General features: G+C 45.6%; 1 protein-coding gene across 2 annotated transcripts in view; it reads left to right on the top strand.

Annotated features, from left to right (window-relative positions):
- hk2 (hexokinase 2) overlaps window positions 1-22,295 on the top strand; it is a 45,966-nt gene extending 23,671 nt beyond the window's left edge. For both annotated transcript variants that reach the window (XM_053674326.1, XM_053674325.1), the window contains exons 9-18: window positions 3,060-3,293; window positions 3,515-3,819; window positions 5,957-6,105; window positions 8,551-8,670; window positions 11,548-11,643; window positions 14,201-14,300; window positions 14,867-15,050; window positions 15,218-15,373; window positions 20,257-20,493; window positions 21,154-22,295. In XM_053674326.1, the coding sequence (XP_053530301.1) occupies window positions 3,060-3,293; window positions 3,515-3,819; window positions 5,957-6,105; window positions 8,551-8,670; window positions 11,548-11,643; window positions 14,201-14,300; window positions 14,867-15,050; window positions 15,218-15,373; window positions 20,257-20,493; window positions 21,154-21,289 (1,717 nt within the window). In that variant the 3' untranslated portion in view covers window positions 21,290-22,295. The remainder of the gene's footprint in view (window positions 1-3,059; window positions 3,294-3,514; window positions 3,820-5,956; window positions 6,106-8,550; window positions 8,671-11,547; window positions 11,644-14,200; window positions 14,301-14,866; window positions 15,051-15,217; window positions 15,374-20,256; window positions 20,494-21,153) is intronic.
- Window positions 22,296-23,353: the final 1,058 nt, after the last annotated feature.

Here is a 23,353-nt window from a genome sequence, read left to right as displayed (position 1 = left end):
AGCATTTACGAACTATTTATCTAGCATTATGTAGTATTTCCCTACCATTTACAAACTATTTACCTAGCATTATGTAGCATTTCCCTAGCATTTACGAACTATTTACCTAGCATTTACGAAGCATTTACGAAGCCTTTACCTAGCATTTACCTAGCATTATGTAGTATTTCCCTAGCATTTCCGAACTATTTACCTAGCATTATGTAGCATTTCGCTAGCATTTCCGAACTATTTACCTAGCATTATGTAATATTTCCCTACCATTTCCGAACTATTTACCTAGCATTATGTAGTATTTCCCTAGCATTTCCGAACTATTTACCTAGCATTATGTAGCATTTCGCTAGCATTTACGAACTATTTACCTAGCATTATGTAGTATTTCCCTAGCATTTACTAACTATTTCCCTAGCATTTCCGAACTATTTACCTAGCATTATGTAGTATTTCCCTACCATTTACGAACTATTTACCTAGCATTATGTAGCATTTCCCTAGCATTTCCGAACTATTTACCTAGCATTTACGAAGCATTTACGAAGCCTTTACCTAGCATTTACCTAGCATTTACGAACTATTTACCTAGCATTATGTAGTATTTCCCTACCATTTACGAACTATTTACCTAGCATTATGTAGAATTTCCCTACCATTTACGAACTATTTACCTAGCATTTACGAAGCATTTACGAAGCCTTTACCTAGCATTTACCTAGCATTATGTAGTATTTCCCTAGCATTTCCGAACTATTTACCTAGCATTATGTAGCATTTCGCTAGCATTTACGAACTATTTACCTAGCATTATGTAGTATTTCCCTAGCATTTACTAACTATTTCCCTAGCATTTCCGAACTATTTACCTAGCATTATGTAGTATTTCCCTACCATTTACGAACTATTTACCTAGCATTATGTAGCATTTCCCTAGCATTTCCGAACTATTTACCTAGCATTATGTAGCATTTCGCTAGCATTTCCGAACTATTTACCTAGCATTATGTAGCATTTCCCTAGCATTTCCGAACTATTTACCTAGCATTATGTAGTATTTCCCTAGCATTTACGAACTATTTACCTAGCATTATGTAGTATTTCCCTAGCATTTACTAACTATTTACCTAGCATTATGTAGCATTTCCCTAGCATTTACGAACTATTTACCTAGCATTTCCCTAGCATTTACGAACTATTTATCTAGCATTATGTAGTATTTCCCTACCATTTACAAACTATTTACCTAGCATTATGTAGCATTTCCCTAGCATTTACGAACTATTTACCTAGCATTATGTAGCATTTCCCTACCATTTACGAACTATTTACCTAGCATTTACGAAGCATTTACGAAGCCTTTACCTAGCATTTACCTAGCATTTCCGAACTATTTATCTAGCATTATGTAGTATTTCCCTACCATTTACGAACTATTTACCTAGCATTATGTAGCATTTCCCTACCATTTACGAACTATTTACCTAGCATTTACGAAGCATTTACGAAGCCTTTACCTAGCATTTACCTAGCATTATGTAGTATTTCCCTAGCATTTCCGAACTATTTACCTAGCATTATGTAGCATTTCGCTAGCATTTACGAACTATTTACCTAGCATTATGTAGTATTTCCCTAGCATTTACTAACTATTTCCCTAGCATTTCCGAACTATTTACCTAGCATTATGTAGTATTTCCCTACCATTTACGAACTATTTACCTAGCATTATGTAGCATTTCCCTAGCATTTACGAAGCATTTACGAAGCCTTTACCTAGCATTTACCTAGCATTATGTAGTATTTCCCTAGCATTTCCGAACTATTTACCTAGCATTATGTAGCATTTCGCTAGCATTTACGAACTATTTACCTAGCATTATGTAGTATTTCCCTAGCATTTACTAACTATTTCCCTAGCATTTCCGAACTATTTACCTAGCATTATGTAGTATTTCCCTACCATTTACGAACTATTTACCTAGCATTATGTAGCATTTCCCTAGCATTTCCGAACTATTTACCTAGCATTATGTAGCATTTCGCTAGCATTTCCGAACTATTTACCTAGCATTATGTAGCATTTCCCTAGCATTTCCGAACTATTTACCTAGCATTATGTAGTATTTCCCTAGCATTTACTAACTATTTACCTAGCATTATGTAGTATTTCCCTAGCATTTCCGAACTATTTACCTAGCATTATGTAGCATTTCCCTAGCATTTCCGAACTATTTACCTAGCATTATGTAGTATTTCCCTAGCATTTACGAACTATTTACCTAGCATTATGTAGCATTTCCCTAGCATTTCCGAACTATTTACCTAGCATTATGTAGTATTTCCCTAGCATTTACGAACTATTTACCTAGCATTATGTAGTATTTCCCTAGCATTTACGAACTATTTACCTAGCATTATGTAGTATTTCCCTAGCATTTACTAACTATTTCCCTAGCATTTCCGAACTATTTACCTAGCATTATGTAGTATTTCCCTACCATTTACGAACTATTTACCTAGCATTATGTAGCATTTCCCTAGCATTTACTAACTATTTGCCTAGCATTATGTAGCATTTCCCTAGCATTTCCGAACTATTTGCCTAGCATTATGTAGCATTTCCCTAGCATTTACGAACTATTTACCTAGCATTTATGTAGCACTTACCTAGCATTTACAAAGCACTTACCAAGCATTTACGAAGCATTTACCTAGCACTTATGTAGCACTTACCTAGCATTTACGACCTGTTGCCTCTGACTTCACGCTGATTTTCATCAATCTCCTTTGTTCAGAGCATCACACTTCCTGTACCTCTATACTATCTCCCATCAGCCCTCTAAAACTCGAACCACCTTTCACTAACCTTCCAGAAAAAACCGCTAAGCCCTTATTAAACCCCGGAGGAGCACGCCGACACCACAGATTTAATCATAGTGTGGGACGCGTCCGTGTTTTATTACCTATATCAGTATCCGATCTCATTCTAACGGAGAAATGGGATCAGAACCCTTTCTGAATTGTGTGTGTGTGTGTGTGTGTGTGTGTGTGTGTGTGTGTAGGAGTAAGGAAGGCCTGGTGTGCGTGGAACAGGTTCTGCGTGATCTGGGACTGGATCCATCTCCTGAGGACTGTGTGGCGGTGCAGCGCGTGTGTCATATCGTGTCGACGCGAGCGGCTCACCTGTGCGCCGCGACGCTCGCCGCCGTGCTGCGGCAGATCCGGGACAACAAGGCCGTGGATAGATTGCGCACCACGATCGGAGTGGACGGATCCGTGTACAAGAACCACCCGCAGTGAGTTGTGTGTGTGTGTGTGTGTGTGTGCGTGCGTGCGCCGCTTCCTCGCTTTTAGTGTACAAACTAAAGACGTGACGAGGATTAAAAAGGGAGAATTCGAGCGAGGTGTATTACATTAATATACAATAAAGTAACGTTTTAGATTCTTCCTCCTTTCCTTCCTGTCATTGTTTCATCATTTCTCTCTCTCTCTTTCGTGTGTGTGTGTGTGTGCTCAGGTTTGCGCGGCGGTTACACAAGATGGTGCGCTTGTTGGTGCCTGACTGTGACGTGCGTTTCCTGCGCTCGGAGGACGGCAGCGGGAAGGGCGCGGCCATGGTAACGGCGGTGGCCTACAGGTTGGCGAAGCAGCACGCCGAGCGCCAGCAGGTCCTGGACACGCTGCGGCTCAGCCGGGAACAGCTGATGGAGGTGAAGAGGAGGATGGAGGTGCAGATGAAGAGGGGACTCGCCCAGGACACCCACAACTCGGCCACCGTCAAAATGCTGCCCACCTACGTCAGAGCCACGCCCGACGGCACAGGTGAGGGGGAGGGAGAGAGATGCAGTAGAGGGAGAGAGACGGGGAGAGGTACAGAGAGGGAGAGAGAGAGAGACATGGAGAGAGAGAGACATAGAGGGACAGAGACAAGAAGAGACAGATAGAGAGAGACAGATAGAGGGGGAGAGATGAGAGAGAGAGAGAGAGAGAGAGAGAGACAGGGAGCGGTAGAGAGAGAGAAAGAGACAGATAGAGGGAGGGAGAGAGACAATAAGAGAGACAGGTGGAGGGAGAGCGACAGGGAGAGAAAGAGACAGATAGAGGGAGGGAGAGAGACAATAAGAGAGACAGGTGGAGGGAGAGCGACAGGGAGAGAAAGAGACAGATAGAGGGGGAGAGATGAGAGGTAGAGAGAGACAGATAGTTGGAGTGCGACAGATGGACAGACGGACAGAGAGACAGACGGACAGAGAGACAGACGGACAGAGAGACAGACGGACCCGGCCGTAGGAGTCGGTGCGAGGTCAGGAAGGATCAGGTGCACGCAGAGCCGAGGTCGATTTTAATAGTGGCTTCATCTCCTGCAGTACACCTGCAGCTCTGAGCATGAAAAGAAGGTGCGCAGGTGAAGGAAAAGTGTGAGTGTAAGAACGAAGGGAGGAAGAAAGGCAGAGGAAGGAGAGAGAGAGAGAGAGAGAGAGAGAGGAGAGCTTTCAAAAGCTCAAAGACGTGGGAGAGCGAGAGAGGATGGGGAGAGCGAGAACAGTTGCAGGAGCAAATGTGAAACTTTAACAATGCAAAGAAAGAAAGCAAGAAAGAAGGAAGGGATCTGCAGAGTGCTGACTCGAGCAAACGTTCTGAAATAAAGCTCTTCACATCTCCGGGTCAGGAACAGAGAACCGCTGACGAAGAAACAGCAGAGAGGTCGCGCTCCAGAGCGGTGTTACTGTCATCCGTCCGGTTAGGGGACGGGAGGGAAGGGTGAAAGAAAGAAATGAAGGGAAAACAAGAAATGAAGAAAAGAGACAGGGTAAAAGAAAGAAGGAGAAGAAGAAAAGAATGAAAGAAATGAAGATAGAAGGAAAGAAAGAAAAGGAGAAAAGCAAGCAAGCAAGAAAAGAGACTGGTAAAAGAGAAGAAGAAGAAGAAAAAGAAAGCAAGAAGTAAAGAAAAGAGAGAAAAGAGACAGTAGGGTGAAAAAAGGAAAGAGAAAAGAGACAGTAGGGCTTTATAAAGAAAGGAAGGAAGAGCGATGGATGGGTGTACTGTATAGTGTATTATTCACTCTCCTAATGGGTGTGGCCTAATATTCTAATGAGCATGCTTGATTGACATTCAAATTGACCACTTATTAGCCCTCATGTGATTTAAATTAAAGCGGCGTTATTCCGGGTACCGGATTTAATTTCCTCCTTCAAACAGCTCGCTCAGGTTCAGGTGATAATTACTGACCGTCTGTTCCTCTTCCTGTTCCGTTTCCTCTTCCTGTTCCTCTTCCTGTTCCGTTTCCTCTTCCTGTTCCTCTTCCTGTTCCGTTTCCTCTTCCTGTTCCTCTTCCTGTTCCTGTTCGTGTTGATTTATTGTATGCTGGAGGTGTTTTTAATGTGTGTGTGTGTGTGTGTGTGTGTGTGTGTGTGTGTGTGTGTGTGTAAAAGTCGAGACGATAAACATTACCACAGAAATGTGCTTAATTAAAAATGTTGGGTACAGAGGCCACACCTACTTTACTGGGACTGAGCGGTAGAGAGGCCACGCCTCATTTAATAGAACCAACAAGAACAAAAGCCACACCCACCTTCTTTATTTCTACTGAGAGTTATAGAGACCACACCTCCTTCACTGGGACTTGCAGGCAAAGAAGCCACGCCTCTTTCACTAGGATTGACCTGCACAAAGACCAAAGCCTCTTACAGTGACCGACAGGCATAGAGACCACGCCCATCATCTTCACTGTAACTGGCAGGTACAGAGGCCATGCCTCCGTAATAGTGATTGACGGGCACAGAGGCCACACCCACCTTTATTGGGAACGACGGACACTGAGGCCACGCCCACCTTCCTCACAGAAACAGTGTTGTACATATTTAGTGCCGTGAATTCATTCGTGTTCGTGCACGTGTGTGTGTGTGTGTGCGTGTGCACGTGTTTAAATCTGCTCCATGTTCTCCGTATTCCTCAGAGCACGGAGACTTCCTGGCGCTGGATCTGGGCGGGACCAACTTCCGAGTGCTGCTGGTTCGAGTGCGCAGCGGGAAGCGGCGCAGCGTGGAGATGCACAACAAGATTTACACCATTTCACAGGACGTCATGCAGGGCACGGGGGAAGAGGTACCGCTCACTGCTTCCTTCCTCCTAACACCCCGGCCCGGGACGGACCGCTCGGGGTTTTGAACGCGTTCCTTAATGAGCCGAAGTTTGTATTTGTCTGCGTCTGCAGTTAAAACTCTGCGCGCTCGGGTTTCTCGACTGACGCGTCATGAATAATTCTATTAGAGTATCAGAACGACGCATAAATCATCGTCGGTGTGTCCTGAAAGCACGAGGCAAGCCCAGCTCTGGAAATATTACGTAAGGAAGTAAAGTCAGTTTTATTTCCGTAGCACATTCCAACACCGCGGAGCCGCAGAGAGTAAGCTCAACAGAAAGCCGAATGAAACCGAATGAAGACCGGCAATAAACCGTCGTGAAAATGAGAATATGAGAAAGGCCTGGGAGATGGGAGAACAGGAGCGCTTTCAGTCTCTTCTTAAAAATGATAACAGAAGGTGCAAAGGTGGATATCCAGCGCCGTTCGATTGCGTAAACGAGGGGCGGAGACTGAAAAAGCTCCGCCCCCCCACCCCCTTAGTTGAAAAAAACTTAAGATCTAAAAAATCTTCAGTGTGAGAAGATCTTTTGAGATGAGAAGCAGCACGATCGATAAGAGTTTTAGAGACGGACAGAATCTTAAAGCGGATCTTAAAACGGAGCCCGCGGAGCGACGCTGGAGTCAGGGTGACGCGATCGTATTTCATTTCCTCAGGCGACAGCCAAGTAATCACACGACACGACGTCGACAGATCGGAAAAAGTTTCCACGTTGCACAGCGTATACATATAATATCATATAATAACGTCCTTACGGGACACTTGAGGACTTTGATGTAGGTTTTCCTTCTCTTAGGTTTGTCAGGGACGAACCGGTCTTAAAAAGAAACGTTTACGAAAAGATGACCTGTTTTACGTTCCCTAAAGACACTTCCGCTCCGTCTTCCTCGACCACAGACATCCATCTCACATCCTTCGGAAGCAGGAAGCTTTTAAAGAGTGTTTGGTTTTGTTTTTTTTCTCCCTCCGTGGAGCTTTTCCACAAAAAAAACCTCACGCATGCGGTTCGCCCCCCTTTTATTTATTTATTTATTTATTTATTTATTTATTTATTTTTTGACATCCTGAACAATCTGCTTGTGGCTCAGGGAGCGAGCGAGGAAAACAAACCCGCTGCGCAGAGTGCAGGTGAGACGTTGACTCAGAAATAATTCCAGCATTGCAGTGTAACCTAAAAATACTGGGGGAGGGGGTGGGGGGGGGGGGGATTTTATTTTATTTTTTTCATTAAATGACGTGACATCCTGATTTAACCGTGGCTGTAACGCCGCAGCGGAGACGACCGACCTCCTCATCAGCAGAATTACTCCTTGATCTTTATTTCACCCGGGTTAATGAACGCGCTCTAACGGTTGCAGCCTCACCTCGTGTCTGCGTGTCGTCTGAGTCACGCGTTTTAATGATTTCCCGGTACGTATCGGTGTAAAATGCACCTGAAAAAGCACCTAAATTACGATTTGCAATATGCATCAGAGGAAAAAAATATATGTCATTTTTTTTCATTTATAGTTCTGCGTGTACTTGTAAAGGTCAGATTCGTCCACCGCTTACAATCTGTGCTTAATTATCTCTTGAACGCCTGCCTCTTAATCATCGTTCATGTGCACTTGCATAAAGTTCTGAACAATCCCTGGGTTCGAAACGCACCGGGGGACCGACTTGAGCGCTCGCCGCGGCTCAGACGAGAGCTCTTACGCTGAAATTACACCTGTAGTCGAGACCGGAGGCGTGCTGTGTGAGAGTACTCAGCTGCTCGTCCACGTTTATCGAGCCTCTGTGGGTCGGGTCTCAAACCGGCTATCATCACAGCGTAGGGTAACGGATGTTTTTGACTACCAGCGCTCCGATGAACAGGAACCTGAAGAGGAACTCGATCGACTCGAGAACGCGCTCGGGAAAGTCACGTGTCGAGGACGGTCTGATTGGACGAGCGGCGTTCCGAGAGCGCTTGTGTTTTAGGTATAACCGTCAGTGACGTCATCAGAGTTGGCGACATCATCAGCGCCGTCATCGCGAAGTTGAAAAGGCAGGAGGGAAGCCGATTTCACCGGAAGCACGTTCAACCGTACAAATCGACGTGAGCTGGAGAACCGTCTGGCCGACCGGCTTTCGGCGGTCGTGGGTTCTGGATCCGTTTCTGCAAAACATAAACGGAACGTTTGGGCCATGCTGTAGGAACGACGTCACTTAGTCGGTACTCGTTTCCTGTTTACAGAGCTGTTGTGTAAAAGCGGTATCGGACTCGCGACGGCGAGCGACTGCTAATCCCCGTCCGTTATGTTGCTTAGCAACCAAAGTTCACGCGTTCCATGGCCGCGGTTTAATTAAAGGCAGGGAGTGTGCGTCACGGTGATTTGATGACGACGCAAAAGCTGAGCGATGATGTAATAATCGTGTGTTTCCGCAGCTGTTTGATCACATCGTCCACTGCATCGCTGACTTCCTGGAGTACATGGGAATGAAGGGAGCGTCATTACCTCTGGGTTTCACCTTCTCTTTTCCCTGCCATCAAGCTGGATTGAACAAGGTGAGTACACACACACACACACAGTAAACTCACACACACGACTCTAACACTTCCAGCCGTGTTTTTTTTTTCTTCTCCCCCCCGACTAGCATCAGCTTTTTTTCAGGACTACTCATCGCTTCAAAACATAGCTAGCTCAGGCTATCTAGCAAGTTTAGCTGCTAAGAAGTTTTATTTTCAATTTAATCACAGGCTGTAGCGACTACTCGACGTTCTCTTGGACTCCTCAGTTCTTTTTTTTTTTTGGACTTTTTCAGTCGACTCCTTGATTGAAGTGAGCTTTTTAACCACGCACTGTAACTATGTTTCAAGTGATTCCCTGCTTGACTCCTTGACTCTCTAAAATGACTCCTTGGTTGGCGTGACCATTGTAAAAACAGACTGGAGCAACAGTTCAAACAGCTCTCTATTTCACCCCTCGACTCGCTCGAAGGACTCCGTGGACGGAGTGACCATTTTAACCACAGACTGTAGCTCCAAGTCAAGCAATTCTCTTCTTAAAGTGATTCTTTTCACCTCTTGACTCTTTACTCTCTCTTGACTGTAGCTATGATTCAAGTGATTCTCACCTTTACCGCTTCATTTTCTCAAATGACTCCTAAAGCGAAGCGACCATTTTAACCACAGATTATAGTCACGATTCAAGTGATTCTCTCTTTCACCTCTTGAATCTTTCAAACGACTCCTTGAGATTAAATCATAACTGCTGCTCATAGTTAATAGAAGACTACACAAATGAGAAGGAAGTCTTCCCTGTATAGCTTTCTAAATAAAAATATATACCAATGTTGCTGTTTCCTTAAACTAAATGAAGGCCATGAGACTGAATCATAAAGAACACAATGATGCGTGTTAGCTCTTTACGTTTTTATAACCAATTCATTGGCTATGATTGATTGGAGTGACCATTTATACTACAGCTGTAGCTATGATTCAGGTGATTCTCTTCTTGACTCCTTGAGTCTTTTCAATGACTCCTTGTTTGGAGAAACTGTTTTAACCACAGGTGATTCTCACCTTGAGTCTTTGAATCTCTTGAATGACTCCTCGATTGTTAAAATTGTCATTTTAACCACAGACAATATCTACGATTCAAGTGATTTCTCATATCGACTGCTTAATTTGTCAAATGACTCCTTAATTGAAGCAACCATTTTGACCACAGACTATAGTTACGATTCAAGCGATTCTCTCCTTGACTCCTTGAATCTCTCGAACGACTCCTTGATTCATTGTTGGGGCAAAGATTTAAACCACAGACCGTGATTGCGATTCAATCGATTCCCTCCTTGACTCCTTGCTCTCAAACGACTCCTTGATTGGAGTGATGGATTGAGCAAGAGCGGTGTTTTGTCAAGGGTTTCATAGAACTCTGGTCTGCTGGACAAAATTACGGGATTACAACGCATCCTCTAAATTTGTTTATTTATTTTAATAAACAATTGGCTGGAATCTTTAATATTTAATTTTAAAAAATAACATTTTTGAGGAACAACTTTTTCCCAAAAGGCACCAAACACTCGTTCTGCTCTGATAGCGCCGGCTCGTCTCTCCAGAAGGACAGGAGCGTCTCACCGAGCAGCCAGTGACCTTTAAAGCCCTCGCCATCTTCTCTTCTCCTTCTTGTTCTTCTTAAACAATAGAACTCCTCGCAGGTTTGGATTGATTTGCATGCGAGCGTGATATTGTGATGATAATACTCGGCGGAGTCTCGCAGAATAAGTCACGCCGTCGCCCTCGAAGCTTGGATCGTAACCTTTTACGCACGCACGCACGCCGTCGCCCGGATCCTCGGCCGTACGTAAAGGCTCCGGTTAACACGGTGCTTACGGAAACAGATCTTACAGCTTACAGATCTTTCTCTCTAGGCATCTGGTGGTTACGAAATAAATAAATAACTAAACGGCCGAGTGTAATCGAGTGTAAAGTGGTTCCGGACCCGTGATGCGTGGGTTCGAGAGCGCACAGAAGGCCGCCCACACGTGCAATCAGAACTCGCAGGAAAACAGACGGACACAGATCTCTTTCACTCAGAAGTACAAATACAGTAGAACCCCTGTATCTGCGGGGGATGGGTTCCAACCCCCCCCAGCGAACACCTGAAACCGCAAACAGTAGCGAACTCTATAAATTGTACATACTCTTTAAAATAAATTAATAAACGTTCTTCACGGCGCCATAGGTTCTGCAAAGAACCTTCTTCTCGTCACGAACGGTTTCCCATTGTATAGGGTTCTTGAGTCGAGCTGTACGGTTCTTTGGAGATTAAAGACGTTCTTTATGGTTCGTTATAGGTTCTTCAATGTGTCGGTTCTTCAGGGTGGCATCACGTAACAGGTTAACGTGAACCCGACCGTATACGGTTCTTTGTAGGACCGGAAAAGGTTCTCCTGGCAGGCAACACTCTTAAGAACCCGTACTTTGGTTCCTTAAAGCACTAACTAAGGTGTTTTAAGAGAACGTACGATAACATGGTTCTTGTGGTACTGCTGTGAAGAACCATTTCTGGGTTCTTTAAAGCACCGGTGAATAGACGGTTCTCTAAAGAAATGGCGTGTGAAAGGTTCTTTGGAGAGCTTTAAAAGAGTTCTCTTATGGCAGCAGGCTGAAATAAACCCACGCTTTTTTGTTTGTAATTGAATAATCGCACACTTTTCGGTCCTCACGGATAGAGGATCGGCTCTTACGCCACGGTACATCCGTTCTCGGTTAAATAGAGAATTCTCACCCTTTTAAGTGAAACCACGGCAACTGGGACGGCGGACACGGGCGTTTTACACCACAGTGCAAGCTTTGCGCTTCCACCCGAGCGCTCTGAACGTCAGCCTTTTATCACGCGTTCCTCACTCGCTCTTTCTCTCCCCCCGTCTCTCCTAGGGCATTCTGCTGAAGTGGACGAAGGGCTTCAAGGCTAGCGGCTGTGAAGGCGAAGACGTAGCGGCGCTGCTCAAAGACGCCATTCATCGCGTGGAGGTCTGTGCTCCTCTCAGCATACGGATCATAAGGAACGCTAACCATGCAGTAAAGCGCAACGTTCTTCTTGCCTCGGAAGGGTTTAAGACGAATCGCAATCGGAGCTCACTTAACGGCGTCCTGATAGCATCGACACAACCATGTGACCGCGAAATCATTTAAACGGGGGGGCGGGGAGGGGGATAGAACAAAAAAGCATTTTGGACGTATATGGAGTAAGGACATCATCATGTTTACCAGTGTTTCTTTTGTTTTGTACGCACAAGTATGTTTACGTACGTGCTTACACACGACCGGATAGCGGTGGTGACGACTTCTCACGCGCTTACGGCAAAACATCTAGTCCTTTTAAACATCATGCTCTCTCTACCCCCCCCCCCCCCTCCCAAAAAAGGTTCTTTAACGGCGTATTCCAGTATCAAATCAACAAAATCAAAACAAACACACCCCCCCCGAGCATTTTAAATACAAATGAGAAGTTTCATAAATAAGAGCACTACAGAGTTATTTCTTTTAAAAAGTCAGAAGGAAAAAAAGACGAGCTCTGGGATCTTTATGACGCCGGCGTGAGGGAGAAGTTCAAACACGGCTAGCGTGACCTTTTAACTAAAAAACCCACCAGGCGTATTTGTTGTGGTGCAGATGTCTGTGCGAGACTGTGGCCTCTGTCGGACAGGGACAGGGGAAAGTGAATATCCAGCGAAGAACCGGGCCGATTTTCCTCCCGACGTCCTCCTCCCTTACCGTAACCCGCTTGCAGCCGCTGAGAGGCGCGTAATGAACTCCTCCGAGGCGAGGCGGCGCGTCTGACGAACCCCCCGATGGATTCCGCGCCTTTCTCAGCTAGTTAAATGGCACCCGGGTCACGCGAGCGCGCCACGGCACGAAATCGCCCGCGACGGAGAAGAAAGTACAAACGAGGCATGTTTTGAAATATCTTAGCATTTCTGCGCGAAAATAGGATTTTAAACGTATATTTAATTAGTCGTTTCATTTTCAATATCAAGACAAAAAAAAAAACAAAAACGAACGAGCGCAGCGATCACGGAACCTTTTTTTTTTTTCCTCCATTTCCAAATCCACGGTCTGTCCATCTAATTGCTTTTAAAACACCGCAGGATTGACCTTTCAAAGCCGGGGTGTCCGATCTTATCCGGAAAGGGCCGGTGTGGGCGCGGGGGGTTTCATTCAGGAGCCCCACCTGATTCCAGACGTTTAATCAGTCGATCTTGGCTTTCAGTAGACTCGGGTGTGGCTGAAAACCCGCGTCCGCACCGACCCTTTCCGGATAAGATCGGACCCCCCTGACCTGAAGCATGAAAATAACTTTTATTTTAAATTAAAACCAGCAAAAGCTAGCCCTCCATCCATCTTCTGTACCGCTTATCCTTCCTTCAGGGTCACGGGGAACCTGGAGCCTATCCCAGGGAGCATGGGGCACAAGGCGGGGTACACCCTGGACAGGGCGCCAATCAGAGCTAACCCTGTGGTTTAAAAAATAAATAAATAAATAAATAAATAAATCTGAACTTTTGTGTGTTTCCACATAATTTAAAAAAACAAAAAACCCCTTTGATTTAAATACGCTAATTAAATACGCTAATTAAAACCTTTTCAACCTTACACATTCTAAAAAGCAATGAAAACCGTTTCCCTTTATTTTATAATATTTTTATTTATTTATTTATTTTTCAGATGTACACAAAGGGCACTCGTGAGACGCGTCAGGATTCACGGACGCCGTTTTTATCGGCCGTGCGGTCATTTCCCCTGACGATCACCTGTACACTTTTCTAACGGCGCGTTCACAAACAATTCTCCGTACGCGTTCTCCGTCGTCTTCCAAACCCGGTCTTTCTCCCCGCGCCGTATCTTTTCCTTCCTTACGCCTGGTTTTGTTCATTTAAAACCTTTTACACGACGTTCATATAACAGATCCTCCAGACTTCCCAGTTCCCAAAAGAATTCCATTTAAACCTTTTAAAAGGTTTGAACCACTAGGAACCACTTTTGCGGGTTCTGGTACCCTTCCGACGACTTCATTTCTCCTACAGTCCTCCGTTTGCGTGAATAAATCCACCCCTTTCGCCACCTCTCGTACAGACTGAACCTCCAGACGTGATGCCAGAGCTCGAGCGGTTCTGAGCTCAGGACCACCAGTGTCTGGTCCCTCTTTGAACTTTAAAAGGTGCAGACAAACCACCATTTATTTCCAGTACACTCTCAACGTCCCCGTACGAGACCCTGTGGCAATAAAACCTGAAAAAAAAGCCGAACCCAAGCTCCTCCGGCGTACGCCGGAGATCGCCGCGCTCGACCCGGTCAAACGCCTCCTTCCTGATCTATGGAAAATCCGACCGGTATTTACGTCCGACGTCCTAGAGACGTCTAAAATATCCCGTCTGATTTCTCGACGCGCCGCGTGCCGCACGGAAGTATCGACACGGACGTTATCCGCCCGTTTTTCAGTCGGAATGCAGGCAGACGTGAGCTCGATTTCCTCCAGTGTTTCTGATCGTACTTCTTTTACGCTCTCTTCTCCCCCGTCACGTGCTAGGAATTCGATCTGGACGTGGTTGCCGTGGTGAACGACACGGTGGGGACGATGATGTCGTGCGGATACGAGAACCCTCAGTGTGAAGTGGGGCTCATCGTAGGTGAGTACGGCTCCTCACTTCAGAGGTTTGGATGACACGAGCTGGCTGTGAGTGAGTGTGTGTGTGTGTGTGTGTGTGAGAGCGTGCGTGTGCGAGCGCGAGCGTCTGCACCTTGGCACAGACCGACGGACGCACTCGTGCGGGGTACAGATGCCGCTGCGATTCACAGGTTCATGTAAACGAGCTCGTTCTAATACGTCATCGTTTCTATAGCGACCGCTCCTTCACCCGAACCCGTACACTTGTAAGGTATAATCGTCGATGATATTTTGCGCGGAGACTTTTTATTTATTTTAATTTGACGTGTATTTACGGAAGGAGTCTCCAGTATCCAGCTGTTTACAGCTGCGGTAACGGGAGTGAGAAGAGGAACTGACTCATCTCGTGAGATTAAATGCAACTATAAATGGATAAACAGTACGAGTTGTCGGTGTTTAATGAGTAAATGAATAGGAATCACTGGTGAAGTGTTGCGTAAGAGAAGCGGAAGAGTTCAGGGTGTGCTGTTGTAAGAAAAGGTTTTTATATACGCGTGTGTGTGTGTGTGTGTGTGTGTGTGTGTGTAGGTACGGGTACGAACGCGTGCTACATGGAGGAGATGAGGAACGTGGAGCTGGTGGAGGGAGACGAGGGCCGCATGTGTGTGAACATGGAGTGGGGGGCGTTCGGAGACGGCGGCGAGCTCGACGATATCGGCACCGAGTTCGACCGCGCCGTGGATGAAAACTCCACCAATCCCGGCAAACAGAGGTGAAGGTCACATGACGTCACGCAGGTCACGAACTCCTAAAACCTAACCCTTCGGTTGGCTGTTTTAGCATTTGGGCAAAACGAGACTCGAGAGATATATTTAGTATAGCTTCAATAATTGTGTGTGTGTGTGTGTGTGTGTGTGTGTGTGTGTGTGTGTGAGACAGGTTTGAGAAGATGATCAGCGGGATGTATCTCGGGGAGATCGTCAGGAACGTCCTGCTGGATTTCACCGCTAAAGGTCTGCTGTTCCGTGGAAAACTCTCCGAGAGACTCAAGACCCGCGGCATCTTTGAGACCAAGTTCCTTTCCCAGATCGAGAGGTGTGTGTGTGTGTGTGTGTGTGTGTGTGTGTGTGTGTGTGTGTGTTTTTCCCTTCATGCATCACACAGTTTATAAAGGTCACAAGCTTTTGTGTGTTCATTACAAATAAAGTGAGAAGCTCTGTTTTTTAATGCCGCGTGTCGACGGGAATCTGTTGGCGTTTGGGTCTGACGTAGCAAATAACCGCTTATAAAAGCGGAATCACTGTGCTGGCGTGTCGTCCGCGCGCTCTCGCACGTCATGCCGCTGCGTGGCGTGGCTGGAGCTTTTCACACTGCGTGATTCATCGCGGAGAAACTCTGACGTGCCGGAGGAATATGGGAGGCTGAACGATCGATCCCAGACCGAGAAAACCGCCGCACAACGCACATTACACGACCGGTCGGCATGGCAACGCACAGCTGGTAGTCGCCGACCTGCGGGTGTAGTCAATGAGCACAGAAACGGGTGAACAACTGGATGATGTAGCGTGCACTAGGCCTTGATGGATGGATAAATATAGATATAGGTGGATATGGATGAAACGGAGACATGGCAGTATTGCATGGATGGATGGATGGAGAGTGTTCTGTAGATGATGGATGGATGGATAGTGGGTATAGAATGGATGGATGGATGGATGGATGGAGAGTGTTCTGTAGATGATGGATGGATGGATAGTGGGTATAGAATGGATGGATGGATGGATGGAGAGTGTTCTGTAGATGATGGATGGATGGATGGATGGATGGATGGATGGAGAGTGTTCTGTAGATGATGGATGGATGGATGGAGAGTGTTCTGTAGATGATGGATGGATGGATAGTGGGTATAGAATGGATGGATGGATGGATGGATGGATGGATGGATAGTGGGTATAGAATGGATGGATGGATGGATGGATGGATGGAGAGTGTTCTGTAGATGATGGATGGATGGATAGTGGGTATAGAATGGATGGATGGATGGATGGATGGATGGATGGAGAGTGTTCTGTAGATGACGGATGGATGGATAGTGGGTATAGAATGGATGGATGGATGGATGGATGGATGGAGAGTGTTCTGTAGATGATGGATGGATGGATGGAGAGTGTTCTGTAGATGATGGATGGATGGATAGTGGGTATAGAATGGATGGATGGATGGATGGATGGATGGAGAGTGTTCTGTAGATGATGGATGGATGGATAGTGGGTATAGAATGGATGGATGGATGGATGGATGGATGGAGAGTGTTCTGTAGATGATGGATGGATGGATAGTGGGTATAGAATGGATGGATGGATGGATGGATGGATGGAGAGTGTTCTGTAGATGATGGATGGATGGATAGTGGGTATAGAATGGATGGATGGATGGATGGATGGATGGAGAGTGTTCTGTAGATGATGGATGGATGGATAGTGGGTATAGAATGGATGGATGGATGGATGGATGGAGAGTGTTCTGTAGATGATGGATGGATGGATAGTGGGTATAGAATGGATGGATGGATGGATGGATGGATGGAGAGTGTTCTGTAGATGATGGATGGATGGATAGTGGGTATAGAATGGATGGATGGATGGATGGATGGATGGATGGAGAGTGTTCTGTAGATGATGGATGGATGGAGAGTATTCTGTAGATGATGGATGGATGGATGGATGGATGGAGAGTGTTCTGTAGATGATGGATGGATGGAGAGTATTCTGTAGATGATGGATGGATGGATGGATGGATGGAGAGTGTTCTGTAGATGATGGATGGATGGATAGTGGGTATAGAATGGATGGATGGATGGATGGATGGAGAGTGTTCTGTAGATGATGGATGGATGGATAGTGGGTATAGAATGGATGGATGGATGGATGGATGGAGAGTGTTCTGTAGATGATGGATGGATGGATAGTGGGTATAGAATGGATGGATGGATGGATGGATGGAGAGTGTTCTGTAGATGATGGATGGATGGATAGTGGGTATAGAATGGATGGATGGATGGATGGATGGAGAGTGTTCTGTAGATGATGGATGGATGGATAGTGGGTATAGAATGGATGGATGGAGAGTGTTCTGAGAGATGAATGGAACCTGCTGAAAGACATCACTGATGGATTTACAGATGGATAGAGAGAGGGGGCTGGTTAGGAGTTTAAAGGGGAGAAAAAAAGAAGTGGAGATAGACTAGATGATGGTTATAAATAAATAAATGATGGACGGACGGACGGATGGACGGACAGACACGCTGCACAGTCGGAATGCTGATGTTGGCCTATATTCCTCTATTCGGGTTTCGCTAAAGTAAAAAGCTGAAAGTTTCGCAGGAAACTTTTGTCTGATTTGAAGCACCAGAGATGGACTTGAGAGACAGACCGGCAGATGGATAGAGAAAGAGACAGAAAAAATGGATTTGCACTTGTACTCTATAGAGGATGGATGGATGGATGGATGGAGAGGTTGTATGGTCAGACAGTATTGGATGGACAGACACTTTCTTCCAAGTTTTTGTTACAAGGATTAACAGGGAAGGATGGAGGATATTGGATGGATACATCGATATAAACGTGATAAACATTCCGAAATCTTTAGAGAGCGATGGATGGATGGAGAGCATTGGATGGATGGATGGATGGATGGATGGAGAGTATTGTGTTTTCAGAGACTGTTGGATGTATAGACAGACACTCTCTTCTGAGTTTTTATCACAAGGATTAGTGGTGAGATGGATGGATGGAGAGTATTCTGTAGATGATGGATGGAGAGAGAGATGGATGGATGGATGGATGAGGGTATTAGATGGATTGGATGGATGGAGAGTATTCTGTAGATGATGGAGGATGGATGGAGAGTATTCTGTAGATGATGGATGGATGGATGGATGGAGAGTATTCTGTAGATGATGGATGGATGGATGGATGGATAGTATTCTGTAGATGATGGATGGATAGAGAGAGATGGATGGATGGATGAGGGTATTAGATGGATTGGATGGATGGAGAGTATTCTGTAGATGATGGAGGATGGATGGAGAGTATTCTGTAGATGATGGATGGATGGATGGATGGAGAGTATTCTGTAGATGATGGATGGATGGATGGAGAGTATTCTGTAGATGATGGATGGATGGATGGATGGAGAGTATTCTGTAGATGATGGATGGATGGATGGATGGAGAGTGTTCTGTAGATGATGGATGGATGGATGGAGAATATTCTGTAGATGATGGATTGGATGGATGGATAGTATTCTGTAGATGATGGATGGAGAGAGAGAGATGGATGGATGGAGAGTATTCTGTAGATGATGGATGGATGGATGGATGGAGAGTGTTCTGTAGATGATGGATGGATGGATGGAGAATATTCTGTAGATGATGGATTGGATGGATGGATAGTATTCTGTAGATGATGGATGGAGAGAGAGAGATGGATGGATGGAGAGTATTCTGTAGATGATGGATGGATGGATGGATGGAGAGTGTTCTGTAGATGATGGATGGATGGATGGAGAGTATTCTGTAGATGATGGATGGATGGATGGAGAATATTCTGTAGATGATGGATGGATGGAGAGTATTCTGTAGATGATGGATGGATGGATGGATGGATGGAGAGTGTTCTGTAGATGATGGATGGATGGATGGAGAGTATTCTGTAGATGATGGATGGATGGATGGACAGATGGCGAGCACTGGATGGACGGATCGGTGTAAAAGTGATGGATTTTCTGATGTTTTGTCAGATGGACAGTAAGTGATGATGGAGAGTACTGGATGGATGGATGGATGGATGGATGGATGGATGGAACAGATGCACGGGTCTGATGTTTTCTCAGAAGGATGACTAGATAATTCCTTCAGAGGTTTTCTCCAACATGAAAGCTCGATATTAAAGAATAAATGAATAAATGAATAAGTAAACGAGTGGATGGATGGATAGATGAATAAGCACTCTCTGACAGTGTTGTGATTGTAGAATTTTCAGACAGATGGATGGATGGATGAAGGTGGTGGTCCTGACTGAGCAGAAGTGGTGTATTTTTATTTTGGTGTGCGTGCGTGTGCGTGTGTGTGTGTGTGTGTGTGTGTGTGCGTGTGTGTGTGCGTGCGCGTGCGAGCACTGGAGAAATCTGAATGAAGTGTTTTTCCTCGGCTGGCGTGCTCGGTGAAGTGTTTCTGTAATCAGGGCCTGAATCACAACAAACGAAGCGGCGGTAAACAACGCCGATCTCCTCGACAGCCGCGCGTCATTACCGTTCATTACGGACGCCGTGCGATTAAATCACGACCTCACGTCACACTCGCAGAAAAAGCTTTCTTTACTATCCGCTTCCGTTTAATATAGGGACGCACCGCGACTTCGGCCGCTGCCCGCCTCTCGGCGGTCTGCACATACTCCGGCGTTTCTGATGAGGACGTCACGTGTACCGTCTGCGGCGTCTGTTCCTCAGACGTTACAAGCGCTCGTCCACGACGGGTCCGATTCACCACCGGAAAACACGACGTCCCGTTCGATATGCAGAGCGCACAGCAAAACGACAACCGCAGCACCAGTATAGAGGCCCTGGGCCGCCCCGTGTCCCGCCCCGTGTCCCGCCCCGTGTCCCGCCCCGTGTCCCGCCCCTGGTTTTCGTTAACGCCGTCACGTAGCGTATTTAAACTGTTTGGATTTGTAAGACTTTAGCCTCGAGCTGCGAAGCTCATTACCTGGCTGCTGCTTTGCATATCCTTATAGTTAACGTTGCATTATTTGGATAATTGGATAAAAGAGTAATATATTTCATATTGTTTTTCTGTATTATAAATCCTTTATTCGAATATCCTGAGTTCTCCTGTGTCGTTACGCCCCACGTGCGCCGACGTGCTGTAGTTGCGGAAATCTAATCCAGTGGGTTTCTCTCTCTCTCTCCGCCTCCGTCAGTGACCGTCTGGCCCTGCGTCAGGTCCGCTCCATCCTGCAGCACCTGGGTCTCACCAGCAGCACGTGTGACGACAGCATCCTGGTGAAGGAGGTGTGCAGCGTGGTGTCTCAGCGAGCGGCCCAGCTGTGCGGCGCCGCGCTCGCCGCCGTGGTCGACAAAATCCGTCAGAACCGCAACCTCAACTCGCTCAGCGTCACCGTCGGAGTGGACGGAACACTGTACAAGCTCCACCCACAGTAAGTGAAGTCCGACCGCGTCGTACGGAGGTATCTCGCCGGGGAACACGTACTCCGTAGGGGGGTGGAGTCGGACCTGATCCGACTCCTCCTACCTGGGCGGAGTCGAGCCAAAAAGTCCAGGGGGGTGGAGCGCGTCATAAATAGTGATGAACTCCTCTGTCCCGGAGAGGTCGGAAATCCTAGTTCCAGCTTTAACTCTGACTGTTACGAAGCGCTGACACTGGAGACTCCTTCCTTACATGTTTAAAAAAAACCAAACAAAACCTTCACAGAAAACTGGTGCACGAGCTGTTGCTATAGAAACCATAACGTATCAGAACGAGTACGTTAATATAAACTTCAGAGACACTGTTATAGAAGACGGATCGACGCCCACTTTCTGACCAATCAGAAGCCAGAATCGAACAGTTCTGGGCATCATGAGTAGATGTTAATTGGACATTGCGAGGCATTAAATAATGCATCCGAGCATGAGACTCTAAGATATTGTGATATTGGAGAACCCGTTAGGACCCGTTAGGAGAACCCGTTAGAACCCGTTAGGAGAACCCGTTAGGACCTGTTAGGACCCGTTAGGAGAACCCATTAGGACCCGTTAGGACCCGTTAGGACTGAATTACGTGTCTTCTCATTCAACATTCCAACGTTTTTCTCCAGCTTCTCCAGCATCATGCAGGAAACTCTGCGAGATCTGGCGCCCCAGTGCGAGGTCACTCTCCTCCAATCGGAGGATGGCAGCGGGATGGGCGCGGCTCTGATCACGGCCGTGGCGTGCCGCGTGAGGGACGAGTAGGAGCCGAGCCGAGCGCCGAGAGGACGAACAAACGGGACGGACAGAGAAGGGGAAAGGATCGACTTCCAGAAACGATCAGCGCTGTACCCCGTAGTGTGACTGTTCTCTCTCTGTGTGTGTGTGTGTGTGTGTGTGTGTGTGTGTGTGTGTGTGTGTGTGTGTGAATGTAAGAGAAAATGTTTGCTTTTTTTTGTGTTGTTTTTCTGTTTGAGAGTTTACGTGTAATAAATGGAGAAAGGGGGCGGGGGTTCCGGGGGATCATGTGACTTTGATGGTCATTAATTTATTCAGCGGCGTTTCCTGTAAACATGTTTTAGATAATTATGGTAACGTTTTATTAACGGCGAGCGGAGAGAGATTTCCACCGTGTTCGCGAAGGTCCGTGTTCCAGATGCTCAGTGCGAAGGAGCGGGATTGTCTCGGAGCGACATTCCTCACGTCCGCATCGCTTCCGGAGGTTCTCCGTTCGGTTCCGATGCCCCACACCACCCTCCTGGAGCCATGTAACGTTTCAGTGTAACCGACACAGCCATGTCTCCTGCTGCTGAACCTCCGGAAGACCACACACACACACACACACACACACACACTCACACACACACACACACTCACACACACACACACACACACACACACACACACTCACACACACACACACACAACCAGTTTCTCTGCTTCTGTATTTAAGACTGCTCTCACACCAGCTGCTTCTGGAGCACGGTTTTGTTTTTTGCCGATTTACATTAAAATTAAAATTCTCATGGGATTTGTACACTGTAACCATAGCAACACTCCCACCGGGCTAATCCTAGCTAGTAACCAGCTCACTTGCCTGTGAGGATGATTTACATTCACAAGGGCTTCATGGTCCTGCTCTTTTTCCACTAAAGCAAACTTGTTCAGTTAAATTATTTCCTCTTTGTTCAAATGTTAATGATGATAAAAACCTCTTTGTCCAATCTACACTCCGGATTTCACAAATAAATATTTTGTTTACAAAATGGCAGCTCGTGTAACTGGTGTTGGTGTTGTTGTTGTTATTATTATTTTAGACGTCACCGATGTACGCGTGTGTTTCTGGGAGCTCGTTTTCGATCCAGTGCCCGAGTGTTTGTTTCAGCTTCCGCTTTTATTTCGGTATTTATAACTTTTCCCGTCAGTGAAGTTTATCGGCACGTTCCCAACTGATTCCGAATCGGTGTCCGTGTAGAAACCTTTAAAAACTTTTGTTACTGTGGAATTTTCACAGTTGAAAAAAATGTTAAAATATTCATCAAAGTGCTGGGTGACCTCAGACTTTTAAACAATTTATTTATTTATTTATTTATTTATTTATTTTTACCTCTCAACCAATCAGATCAGACTTTTATTTAAAAAAATTATTTATTTATTTATTTATTCCCTTCTGACCAATCAGATCAGACTTTTATAAAAATAAAAAAAACCAACAAAAGATTATTTATTTATTTGCCTCCCGACATATCCGAACAGACTTTAAAAAAAATTATTTATTTATTTATTTATTTATTGTTTACCTTCCGACCAATCAGATCAGACTTAAAAAAAAATGTATTCATTTATTGTTTACCTTCCGACCAATCAGATCAGACTTTTTAAAAAAAGGTATTTATTTATTTATTTATTTATTGTTTACCTTCCGACCAATCAGATCAGACTTTTTAAAAAAAATGTATTTATTTATTGTTTACCTTCAGACCAATCGGGCCAGACTTCTCTCGGGGGTCGATCAAGAAAAACGAACGTTGAAGACGAAGTGAAAAATCGGCCTTGGAGAGTATTTCATTTCCAACATGGCAGTGTACGAGGTTTTCCGAATCCGTGGTAATTGTGAGAATCGCACGCGCTCCTGAATATCGCGGCGTCTCTTCTGATTTTGCGTAAAGTCCGAAAGCGTAATTACGCACCGGATTTGACGATAAACGTTTTCTTTCAGACTCCGCCCCCTTTACTCCGCTCGGTTTTCTCGATTTACGTCACGTCTAGATCCTGTGACTCAGTTTATGTTCCATCTTCACACCCAATTCAGTTCTCAGCGAACTTCAC

Source organism: Ictalurus punctatus, chromosome 22, assembly GCF_001660625.3.
Source record: "Ictalurus punctatus breed USDA103 chromosome 22, Coco_2.0, whole genome shotgun sequence".
NCBI classification, from domain to species: Eukaryota; Metazoa; Chordata; class Actinopteri; order Siluriformes; family Ictaluridae; genus Ictalurus; species Ictalurus punctatus.
Note: the sequence above shows the minus strand (reverse complement) of the source record. Positions and strands in the feature narration are given on the sequence as shown.